Source organism: Mytilus galloprovincialis, chromosome 8, assembly GCF_965363235.1.
Source record: "Mytilus galloprovincialis chromosome 8, xbMytGall1.hap1.1, whole genome shotgun sequence".
NCBI classification, from domain to species: Eukaryota; Metazoa; Mollusca; class Bivalvia; order Mytilida; family Mytilidae; genus Mytilus; species Mytilus galloprovincialis.
The window spans coordinates 47,800,170-47,813,408 of NC_134845.1; the positions used below are offsets into that span (position 1 = coordinate 47,800,170).

The 13,239-nt window shown below is 32.1% G+C and overlaps 1 protein-coding gene across 1 annotated transcript; it reads left to right on the forward strand.

Annotated features, from left to right (window-relative positions):
• The first annotated feature begins 321 nt into the window (after positions 1–321).
• Positions 322–12,741, forward strand: LOC143042078 (torsin-1A-like). The gene is made up of 5 exons (XM_076214320.1): positions 322–584; positions 5,212–5,477; positions 6,393–6,568; positions 8,235–8,362; positions 10,308–12,741. Exons 1-5 carry the CDS (start codon positions 392–394, stop codon positions 10,574–10,576), a joined length of 1,032 nt encoding a protein of 343 aa, XP_076070435.1. The 5' UTR covers positions 322–391; the 3' UTR covers positions 10,577–12,741.
• Positions 12,742–13,239: the final 498 nt, after the last annotated feature.

Genomic DNA, 13,239 nt, shown 5'->3' on the forward strand with positions numbered 1-13,239 from the left:
TTGTTTTTTTTTTTAATTTAGAGTGCTTATTTGTTTTCTAAAACTGAGGTTTGGCGTATTATTACTATGTATATAACAATATTTTTCAGTATTTAATATTAAAGATATTTCTGATCCTAGCAGTGCATTTATGACTGTGGATTGCATTGCATTTAAAAAAAACCTAAACATTTCAAATAAATATGGTATACTCAGCTACTTTTATATATATTTGATGGAATTTTCAACAATAGTAAGTTAAATACGGATATTCGGGACAATCCGTTTAGATGTAACTTTTCACACCATTTTGACATTTCCGGTTTCATTTTCGAAAAGCTCGTCATCTAAATATTTGTTTTCATTTTAGTCTTATTATGCCAGATTTGTCCTGGAAGAATCTGTCATCATTATGAAAGTTGAGAAGCTGCATGCATTAACTTATATTTTCATTTTCTTCACAACTTGTCACGCCATAGAACCTATCTCTGGTGTCGCTACAGTTGCAGCTGGAGTTGCAGCGGTTTTTTTTTCTAGCTTTAGGGCAATTAAATGTCAATTTAAAGAGTGCTGTACAAAGAGATGGATAAATTTAAATGCTACAGGTAACGATCAAAAGAATGAAAAAAAACATCTGATCACATGCAGCATATATGGACCATAATTTGGTATTCGGCCTTTGGTTTCTTTTTGTATCCTTTTTTATAAGTTCTAAAATTTTAACTTTTATTTTGTGGGTTGTGTTGGTGTTAGAATAGTATGAATGGAACAATTGAGTTTTTCGAGAAAAAATTAATACATTTTGATTCACCGTTTACGTGACATGAAACCAAACAGGAAACCAATCTTTATTTTCTTTATTTTGCACAATATAATTCAAAAGGCATAAATAAACACCATTACTAGTGTTACTTGCTTCATGTTAATATTTAAAATCTATTTTCAATGTTATATTAAAGGTTTTTTTAAACCTGACAGGAAACCATAAGAAACCGAAAGCATTTTTTTAGTTTTATTTTATTGCAAAATCTGCTTAAAATAATCTGAACAGTATACTTTTTCTTAAAATCCATCTTATATGTAACAGTATTATAAAACTCCTAAATATGTGCTTGTTTTGAAAACAATTAGTACAATTTATTCAGAATTTTCCATATTTTCTTCATTGATACAGGATACCATAATCGTTGTATCTTGATGTTTTGGCCAAAAAAATATATTTATTTTTGGTTTTGAAATTCCAGTTATATAAAATTTATTCCAAATCATTGGCAATGTAAAATTCTTTAAATCCAGTAAAGAAAAAAACTTTTAACTTGGAATTAAAATCTTTAAAATAGGCACCATGTGATATTTGTGACCTGTACACCATCTACATGGTTTCCACATTTTAACCTACTTTAGTGGGCTAAAATCAATAAAGTACTTCCTTTCAAGTCATGCCTGGTAAAAGTTTACTTTTCCTTTGACAAGTTTATTGCGTTTCTGAAAAGTGTTTGCAGAACATGAAAAAAAAAAAATAATTAAAAATTGTGACAAGTTACCAACTTTGTACATTCCAAGTGTAACGGTATATTAACATGCATTTTTCATTTCATTATCTTTATTCACCTAAAATATCCAGTAATATTTACTGTTGAAGCAAAATCAATCCAACGAACATCGGCACCATGATAAGAGACGTAATTTCGATTGAATTTTCCAAGGACCCTTTACATCGTTATTGGGAAACGTAGTGTGTTTAAACGTCGGTCAAATCTGAAATCGATTTTGTCAAGTCATTGGGCATTTATTTTCACACAAGATCGTATGTAACATTATGCACATAGGAAAAATAATAGACCCCCGGCGCAATCTCTTTGAAAATTGTATTTTCCTTTTTTAAACAAGTCGAAACAAGTCTACAGATTATGTTTGCTAACATCCCGTTGGAAACAAAAACAATGTTTAGAACTAGTATATCGTATGTCCGGCTGTAATGGCGTGATCACATGTTAGTCACATGTTTCACGTATGACCGGAAATGATTAGAACTTAGGACAAAAACAATTTTAATCATTGTTAATAAATAACTGGACTTCTGTTTCGTGTGAAATGTAACGCATAACGATAACGTCATTTTCTTACTTAATTATTACGAAGATCAAAACAAGAATGTAAATCATCTCTGATTTACCTGTTTGAACATCTCGCGAGAGTTCATATTTGCATATCGTTTTTAAGAATTCTATTACAACAAACATGACAAAGCAGATTACATCATCTAAAATTTGCGTTACGAAATCGGACACAAAAATCACGCCACTGTTCTTACATCTGCTACATAAATACTTATAGTTCTCGGCATTTTCTTCTCACTATTCTTATTGGTCGATGTTCTTTGTTATTTGAAAGCAAAAGTTACGAATTTGCCGGTGACGATTATCTTTAAATCAGTCAGCGTTATGCTCTTCGGAAGCAAAAAGTAACGCGAGAAACGACACAAAAATACGGTTGTAGAATCTTTGAAATTCGTATATTTCAAATTTTTTTTCTAGGGAAGAGTAGCATACACTTGTATGTTGATAAAAATAATGGCATCTTTAGATGTAGTTACAACTTTTCTTACAGTAATTCACATTTTATCACTTTTCTATAGTTATAGGAAACGGAGCCCAATAGCAAATTATGGTCCATATACATAATTAATCCAAGATACTGTAACCGGAGAATGGGAGAGCATGTATCTCTTCTACAAATTTATATCGTCACGGCAGGGATACAAACCCCAGTCGCCTGCGTTACAGTCAATGCATAAACCGACTGAGCCAAAGAATCAATTCCCTAGCTCAGTTGATTAAGACTGGCTTTATATGTCCTACCTGTCGGTTGCAATTCTGTAAATATTGACTGCAATTTCCCATAGGAACTCCTTTTACGGCTAAAACTGTACCACTTTTACTATGAAGTTTTGAAAAAAATCTAATCCTAGAATTGACATGATTGAAAGTTCATATGCACTAATTTTTTTCAAAGGTCAAAATATATAGGGTTGTGTGGCATATTTTCAACGTATTTATGCCCTGAACTTCTCATAGTTTAAACTAACACTAAATTTCTTAACTACCCCTACCTCGAATGAAAGGTTACCACAGATTTCAATGTAAACAATATGCACATGTATATTTACTGGTAACATTCCCAAGTTATGTCTCTGTGAGATGGAACACAGAGAGCATAACTGGGAACCAGTATGTAAACAAAATTAATTTTCTATGTATATTCAAGATCTCCCCAAAAGAGGCATGTTTTGAGAAACAGCTGTATTAACAAAGTGCAACCTGTACTAAGGAGGGGAAGCAACCCCGCTACACTATTCCTCCACCAAAAGAATCATCATATTTTTATATATATGCTCTAACCAACACAAACCCTGCCTATACTCCAGATAACCATTGTGGATTTTTTCGCCAGGCACCAAATGTAATGGGAAAGCATGTACACAAATGTATCTACTGTACAAATAAATTTTGTCACCACCGGGATTCGAACCCTGGTCGCCTGTGTGACAGTCAGTGCTTAAACCCACTGAGCCAAAGAATCGCAGCTCAGTTGATTAAGACTGGCTTTATATGTTCTACCTGTACTTATGAGGAGAAGCATCCCCACTACGATAACCTCATTTTCATGTTGCAGTCCAAATTTTTCCTACCTTCTGGATTTCATCCTGGACACCTTCTATTGAGTATTGTAAGACCAACCTATTTTTTACATAAATAAAGCCGTTAGTTTTCTTGTTTGAATTGTTTTACATTGTCTTATCAGGGCCTTTTATAGCTGACTATGCGGTATGGGCTTTACTCATTGTTGAAGGCCGTACGGTGACCTATAGTTGTTAATGTCTGTGTCATTTTGGTCTTTTGTGGATAGTTGTCTCATTGGCAATTATACCACATCTTCTTTTTTATATACTATTGAAATTATTGTTAACTTGTTCTCGTCCTGAACATGCTTAAAATATTTGCTACTGGACACTCAGAATGCTCAGTAACCAACAATCTATTGGGACTATCAGTATGAAATGTTTTTTTCTTGGTCACTCAATTGAAATGAATTCTGATAAATTGATGTAAGAACATGAAGAAAAAGTCTTTGTTTTCAACTTTAAAATATCTGATGGAACAAATTAGATTTCTGGAGCAATTATCCTTGTTCATGTTGATTATAAACAATAACATGAATATACCACATCTCTATAACAATTATAGAAGCTAGGTTTAAAGCAAGAATCATTGCACAAATGATCAGAACAGGTAAACATGGATTTTAACCTTTTTGGAGGGCATCATTCAGTGGTGGATCCAGAAATTTTTAAAAGTGGGGCCCACTGACTGACTGCCTAAGAGGGGGCCCACTCCGGTCAAGCTTCATTGATTCCCTATATAATCAACCAAATTGTTCCTACAAAAGGGGTGGCCCAGGCCCCCCGAAAAAACATCTAAATCCCCCTAGAGCTGTTATTTGACTATTATCATGATCAGAGTTCGCGACAACTTTTTTGACCCATCGGTTCAGGAACCGACAAAGCATGATTATTTGTCAGTCCTACAAAATTTTAGTCAGTCCTACAAAATCTGTCAATTTTATCCTGAAATAATATTAATAACAGCAAATTAACAATGAAGGACCAGTTCAGGTTCAGGTTCTGATTGTTCTTATTTAGAGTCATCTTCACTATCCATTTCATCATCTGAATTTCTTTCTCAGTTGTTACGGTATTTATTTACTCTATTGAAGGGTTCAATAGCTGATTGTTTGCCAGGGATGGCTCCATGAGCAAATTATACCAAGTGTAGATCGCCGCTTTGATTTGTGTATGATAAATCAGTAAACCAGTACCAGAAATTGGCAGCCAGTACATCTGATAACCGATGTGAACACTTATTGGAAACAATTGCGGTACATCTAATAACCAATGTAAAAAAGTGCCGAAATATGCATCAGTCATTAGAACCAACACTAGCCTTAAAAGTACTGGTCGCAACCTCATTTTGACCGACATGACCAACCATTTTTCACAAACTCTGCATGATTAACTTATTATACAGCTATGACACTATATACATGTACATGATGTATGTGGTGTCATATAATCATGATTTTAAATGCAGAAGTCTGCATATTTTACTAATATGAATAATATGTTTGGGTGTAGCAAAAAAATTGTAGCAAATAATGATTTTCTTTTTTCAGAACTGTCTTCAAGTCTTAGAGATCAAGTTTATGGACAACATCTGGTTATAAAAGCTGTAGTACGTCACATCAAAGCTCATTTATCAAACAAAGATCCTTCCAAAGCTCTAGCTCTGTCATTCCACGGAGGAACGGGGACGGGGAAAAACTACGTCAGCAAAATTATCGCTGATCATTTATACAAGGAGGGAATGAAGAGTGGATTTGTTCATATGATTGCTTCGACTAAAGAATTTCCACATGCTGATATGGTTCCTCTATATAAGGTTAACACATTATGTTACATGTAGTGTATATATGGTCTCTAGCATCATCATACACTGAAATACTTGTCATACTAAAGAAAATCTGTATGCTGTCATTGGTCATGGCTGTGAAAATATAAAAAAAAATGTTTTCTGTCTCGAAGTTTTGAGTTTGCCTTAACCAACTGTTATGAAACTTATACACAATGCTTTTTACCACATAACTCAGATCAAGTTTCAATTTTGGTGACATAACATTTACCGTTCAACAGTTATCCCCCTTTACAATTGGAAAAATTGCTAAATTTTTCATTTCAGTTTGCCTCTTCCAAATGTTATGAAACTTATTCACAATTCTAAATACCACAAAACACAGATCAAATTTAATTTTTGATGGTGTCATGTTTACCTTTCTAGAGTTATGCCCATTTACAAATGGAAAAAATGCTAAGTTTTTTGTTTCCATTCCCTTACTTACATGACTTAACATGCTTAACATGCTTAAGTTTGTCTCAAATACAAAGTACAAATTTAGGTAGCTTTACTTTAACAGTTCTTGAGCTATATCTGTTTTTACATTTATATGCAAGCAGGGGCATCTCCATTCCCCATTTATTGTTTGTTGTTTATGTTTGTGTTTGTGTTTTTTTTATTTTTTTTTTGGGGGGGAGGGGAAAGGTGAGTATATTGGATGCAAGTAAACTTATAAAACTGAGTTAAATTCATTTGAAGTCCCTTTTGATTCACACGTCTAAAACTTACTGAAATAATGTACATTTGTATCATGATGATCAAGCTGTTTAACCCTTTGTACAATATAAAAAGAATACAATGTTTATCAAGATAACACATATTGTATAACTGTTTATCTATAACAAAAAAATGTACTCGGTATAAGTATTTTGAAAATTACACTTGACTTTCAATATTTTTCAGGACAAATTGAGAGAACTAATAGAGACAAGTGTCAATAACTGTGAGAAATCTATGTTTATATTTGATGAGATAGACAAGATGCCACCAGGCCTAATTGATACTATAAAGCCATACCTGGATTATTATGATAATCTTAGTGGTATTAACTATAGAAAAGCTATCTTCATTTTCTTAAGGTAAGAGTTAGATAAACATTTTATGTTCTTAATAATTTTTCTTCCATTATTGGTTTCATGTTTATGTATTGAGTAAGAAATTGTATGATTCCAACTGAGACATCTATCCATCAAAGATAAAAGGACAAAAAAATATAATGGAAATGGGGAATGTGTCAAAGAGACAACAACCCGACCATAAAAAAAATTCATGCACCCGGAGGCGTCCTTCAGTCGGCCCCTAAACAAATATATACTAATTCAGTGATAATGAACGCCATACTAATTTCCAAATTGTACACAAGAAACTAAAATTAAAATAATACAAGACTAACAAAGGCCAGAGGCTCCTGACTTGGGACAGATGCAAAAATGTGGCGGGGTTAAACATGTTTATGAGATCTCAACCCTCCCCCTATACCTCTAGTCAATGTAGAAAAGTAAACGCATAACAATACGCACATTTAAAATTCAGTTCAAGAGAAGTCCAAGTCTGATGTTAGAAGATGTAACCAAAGAAAATAAACAAAATGACAATAATACATAAATAACAACAGACTACTAGCAGTTAACTGACATGCCAGCTCCTGACTTCAATTAAACTGATTGAAAGATTATGATTTCATCATTTGAATATCAGGCACAATCCTTCCCGTTAGGGGTTTAGTATCATCCATCATAACATATATGAGAAGATATGCCTGTTTTCCTGACAAAGGCTTTGAGTAAATAACAATCAATCATAAACTTGTGAATTCAGGTTTTGAAAAGATAAAATGTTTGTAAAAAATGAAAATTATTATGTAAGTTGAGAAAATATAACAGTCTTTAATTTATATTCATAAGTGCTCAGAAAATGAATAAATATAAAAAAGAGTGTCACTCTGAGTGATGTTGTATGATTGCTGATGAGACAACTATCCAACAAAATGTGGATTTTAGCAACTGTAGGTCATCATACAGCCTTCAACAATGGGCAACATGAGAAGGCAAGCTCTAAAAGAAGGTGAAACATTTCAAACGGAAACAAAAAGAATGCCTGTTTTATGATAAAACAAATGACAACCACTGAATTACAGGTACATATACAATTTATTCTTGAATTGTTGAAATCCCATTTTTTGTTTATGAATTAATTTTGAGACAATAATGATTAAGCATTTTGCAAATACATTTTTGGTAAAATGGTAGCTAGAAGATGGTCAAGGCATACACTGAAAACATCATGGCTAGACAAAAACAGACAAACACCAGTTCACAACACATTACGCCAAATCTTTATATTGATCATGAACAACACATAACTGTTGATGAATCCTGATACACAACAAGTGACACTTATATTGGTATGACTTTTTAATAAGAATAACCTAAAACACCTTTAAGATAGAAATCACGGTACAATATACACTGCATATAAAAATAATACAAAACAATAAAAATCATTCATCCAAAGTGCTTTTCTGGATTAATCTAAAATGATCGGGAACAGTCAAACCAAAAAAAAATTGAAAGCCAGGTATGTTTAAATTTTTTGTATCTTTAAGAGCTATAATGCTAAAATGGACCTACAATCTGATAGTTTATATTTTTAGGTGAAAAAGCACAAAATTATAGATAATTCATTTCAAATTTTGACATATATATTGAAATAAAAAAGTTTCATAATGTACAATGTTCTAAATAGTAACACAGCAGGAACAGAGATACTACAGCAAACATTACGTTTCTGGCATGAAGAGAAAGAAAGGGACACCATAGAACTAAAGGATATGGAAAAGTTAGTGACCACATCAGCTGTGAATACAAAAACAAGTATGCAAAATCTTGTCTAAACATGCTCAACAACTCTTTTTATGACTTCATAATCCATGATTTCAGATATAGGGACCATAACAACGATAAGTATTTGTATAAAAATGGGGAATGTGTCAAAGAGACAACAACCTGACAAAAGAGCAGAAAACAGCAGAAGACCACCAATGGGTCTTCAATGCAGCGAGAAACTCCTGCACCCAGCATGCTTTACCTGGCCCCTAAACACAAATTTGTACCAGTTCAGTGGATGTCATACTAAACTTTGAAATATATAAATGAACTAAAATTAGAAATCATACATAACTAATAAAGACCAGAGGCTCCTGGCTTGGGACAGGCACAAAAATGTGGCAGGGTTAAACATTTTTTGTGTGATCTCAACCCTTGCACTATACCTCTAGGGTACAAAATTTGAACTTAAATAAATTAGCGGTACCTTTATTATACGATTGCAAAAGTTAAAAAAATTTGGTCGTATATTGGTATCACGTTGTCATCGTCGTCGTCCGAAGACTGATCTTTTCCGGATAATAACTTTAGTACAAGTAAAAAGAAATCAATAAAATTAACACAAGGTTTATAACCACTAAAGGAAGGTTGGGATTGATTTTGGAGGTTTTGGTCCCAACAGTTTAGGAATTAAGGGCCAAAAAAGGGCACAAACAAGCATTTTTCTTGGTTTTTGCACAAAAACTTTATTATAAGTATATAGAAATCTATAAAATTCAAACACAAGGTTAATGACCACAAAAGGAAGGTTGGGATTGATTTTGAGAGTTTTGGTCCCAACAGGTTTGGAATTAGGGGCCAGAAGGGTCCAAAATTAAACTTTGTTTGATTTCATCAAAAATTGAATTATTGGGGTTATTTGAGAAGCTGAATCTAACTGTGTATTTCGATTCTAAATTTTGGTCCCGTTTTTAAATTTGTCCACATTAAGGTCCAAAGGGTCCAAAATTAAACTTAGTTTGATTTTAACAAAAATTGAATTATTAGGGTTCTTTGATATGCTGAATCTAAACATGTACTTAGATTTTTGATTTTGGACCCAGTTTTCAAGTTGGTCCAAATCGGGGTCCAAATTAAACTTTGTTTGATTTCTACAAAAATTGAATATATGGGGTTCTTTGATATGCTGAATCTTACCATGTATTTATATTTTTGATATTTGGGCCCCTTTATCAAATTGGTCCACATTGAGTTCTAAAGTGTCCAAAATTAAACTTTGTTTGATTTCATCAAAAATTGAATTCTTGGGATTCTTTGAAATGCTGAATCTAACCATGTATTTAAGTTTTGGATATTGGACCATACATGCCATAATAGGTAAATGTCCAATTTAAATTTTTTAAGTTCTTAGACCACATTTATTCTGTGTCAACTATTTAATCACAATCCAAATTCAGAGCTGTATCAAGCTTGAATGTTGTGTCCATACTTGCCCAACTGTTCAGGGTTCGACCTCTGCGGTCGTATAAAACTGCACCTGTCAGAGCATCTGGTTGTAAGTCTATGAGAGAGTGTCATCTAAGTAACTAGATGAAATATATATGTTAAAATATCAATTTGTCTCAACCACTCATAAATTTTGAATGGCATCAAAGAGCTTACTAAGAGAAAACATTTCAGAACTATGTCTGCCTAAAGAAACTCCTATTATATGGTTTCTTTTCATAGAGTCTGAAGTACTTTTCCGGAAATAATTTCATGCAGATCTCTCAAGCCTTAATTTCGGAAAGCCAAAATTGTAGTTAAAAGGAAAAAGTTTGGGGTTTGAATGACATAAAAGACATAAATTGAAAAGCCTAAATCATATTATGTCAACTTTGGGAAGAACTATGAATATAACCTTAATTTGTTGATAATTTCTTAATTTATCAAGGGGAAGTTAGGTTTCAAATCAGGTAAAATAAGTAATGAATTATAAACTTTTTATATTCAGGTGGCTTTTATCACAGTGATGTATTACTACGCCACATGATTACTGCCTATATTCCATTCCTACCATTAGAGAGGAAGCATGTCCGTCAGTGTATTAAAGACTATTTACTGGCGAAGAAATATTACACTAATTATGGGGATATTAAGGAGGAAAAAGTGCGAGAGATTGCAGAACAATTACAGTATTCTCCTGAGGAAGAACAACTGTTTTCTACAACAGGGTGTAAAAGAGTGCCAGAAAAGACTGGTTATGTTATGGAAGAGGACTGATTAACATGATTAACACAAAAACTGGTTGTGCATAATAATCCAATTGTTGATATATTTTAGATTAGTGGTTTATGTCACTATGTATAAGTGCTAAATTTTTGTGTGTTTAAAACTATAACCATGATAACAAGAAACATAGTGCAGTGGTATCATGGGTGTTATGCAATTTTTTAAGTTTGTTTTTGAACTGGCAGCAAACATGACATTTATACTTCTTTTGTTAATCTTGTCGGAGGCCTTTTTTTCTTTTGCTTGATAATAGACCAAGAAAAGTCAAAGCTTTAAATGAAAATATCACTTTATGTATTTTGTGCGTTTAAAGCATTTTTCTTGATTTACCTTCATCAGGAAAGCTCAAACCTTACATATGAAATCCAAGGATATATAAATATGTAGAATAAAATTGAGAAAGGAAATGGGGAATGTGTCAAGGTGACAACAACCCGACCATAGAGCAGACAACAGCCAAAGGCCACCAATGGGTCTTCAATGTAGCGAGAATTCCCGCACCCGTAGGTGTCCTTCAGCTGGCCTCTAAAATATGTATACTAGTACAGTGATAATGGATGTCATACTAAACTCCGAATTATACCTATAAAACTATATGACCATAAAGAACATAGAAAAAATAGCAAAATTGATCTGAGGTCAACTTTGGCTGAGAGGTAGTTAGTTTCATATCCTACATGATTGTTAGTAAATTAATTTCAGCTGATATGAATTTGTATATATATTTCCACCTGCCAATCATACTAGTCTTATGTTTGATAATAGACAATTCAAACAAATTACAGGCAGGCAGTGCTTGAAAAATAATTATCTAATTAACATGATTAAGAAACTTGTGTTTTGTTCTGAAAAAAAAAAAAATAATGCTATTGCCAAGAATTTTTTTCTTTAAGTCTTTTCTTCTCCGTCAGTCTCTCTCCCTTAATCTATATAAACAATGTAAACAGATTGAAGCAGTAAGGTGTATTATTATTTTTAAATTACAGTTTGGTGATGCAAGGTGATAAAACAGATTTAACCTCTTATCATTCAATGTCATTTATGAGACAGTATATTAGATGGAAGGGAAATTCCAGCAGAATTTGTCTTCTAATTAATTAGCAGGTCAAAATAGTTTTTAGTTATTTTGTTATTTATTTTATGGATTGCGTTTGATATGTTTTGAAAATAACTCACTTAAGCAGTCATTATGTTAACAGATTACTATAAATGAAAATATTTCCTTCATTCTATGATATCCTTCCTGGGTTTGTTTAAACCAAGTTTATTAATAAACAGATCTCGATATAAAGATAAGATAAAAAAGATAATTCGATACTGCATTTATAAAATAATATAACATACATGACACAAGCTCGAGAGAGTTTTTGACAAAATATAAAAACATTTAAATAACAAAATAACAATAATAACAGCATCCTCTACATACACAAAATGTAAATACAATGTATTGTCAAATGACATTATTTTTTTCATTTTTAATTTTTAACTAACATGCCTAAGTTTTGAACATTATAATTATATATCACTGTATATTGAAATTCCATTTAAGACAGCACAGACTTAATTCTATATTTGAGATTTCCATTTCTCATGTTTTGCTTGTGTTGAAAATGTTTGATAGCTGATATACTGATCATGCATGCATTTGTAAGTTTTATATATGTATGTTACTCTACCATTTGTCTACAGCTGTGATGGGTTTTTTTCAGTCCTGCCTATTTAATTTTAACTTTAAATTTTGTAAAATATTTTAGAAAAAAAAAAAAATGACATGTACACTCTAAAGATTGTGAAAAGAAGCCTTTCTAGAATAATTGTAAGTCTATGCCCATTCTCACCAAGGATGAGTATGCCAAAAATTGACTTGAGCTGTTACTTGAACAAATATTGTATCATTGTGTTACATTTTATATATGTATTAAGTTGTGTATAATTATTTACTTTGCTATGATCTCATTGATATGTATTTCTACGAGTTTTGTTTTCATGCTAATTTTACGTATGATTAGGTTAATAATTATATATACTTGTATAATAGAAGGATTGAACTTAAATTTGTGTTGTAAAGGTTACCTTTTTAAGTTATTGAGGTACAATATTAAAAAAATTACAGTGTTTCTGATATAAAATGATTAATAAAAGGTAAAAATTGATAGTTCATTAATTGAGATAATGTCTGTCCCAAGTCAGGAGCCTGTAATTCAGTGGTTGTGGTTTGTTTATGAGTTACATATTTGTTTTTTTTGTTAAATTTTTGCACATAAATTAGGCCGTTGGTATTCTCATTTGAATTGTTTTACATTGTCATTTCGGGGCCTTTTATAGCTGACTATAAGGTATGGACTTTGCTCATTGTTGAAGGCCGTACAGTAACCTATAGTTGTTTATTTCTGTGTTATTTTGGTCTCTTGTGGAGAGTTGTTTCATTGACAATCATACCACATCTTCTTTTTTATATATAAGGTGTATTCGGCTACTCAGGATTATGCCTTCTTTTTTTAAATCACATACCTCCTTATCTTCTGCTTGTTTATGCATCACTGGCTTTCAAATGTTTAGGTAGAAGTGTTCCTGATAAAACTTGAGGTAAATCAAAAAAGAGTTTCATACTAACAAAATTTACAAAGTGATTATTTCAATCAATAACTGTA

Excerpts from the sequence above, each read along its gene's own strand:
- LOC143042078 (XM_076214320.1), top strand. The coding sequence starts at position 392 with ATGAAAGTTGAGAAGCTGCATGCATTAACTTATATTTTCATTTTCTTC. Across the intron at positions 5,478-6,392 it reads ATATGGTTCCTCTATATAAG|GACAAATTGAGAGAACTAAT; the intron begins GTTAACACATTA and ends AATATTTTTCAG. Across the intron at positions 8,363-10,307 it reads AGCTGTGAATACAAAAACAA|GTGGCTTTTATCACAGTGAT; the intron begins GTATGCAAAATC and ends TTTTATATTCAG.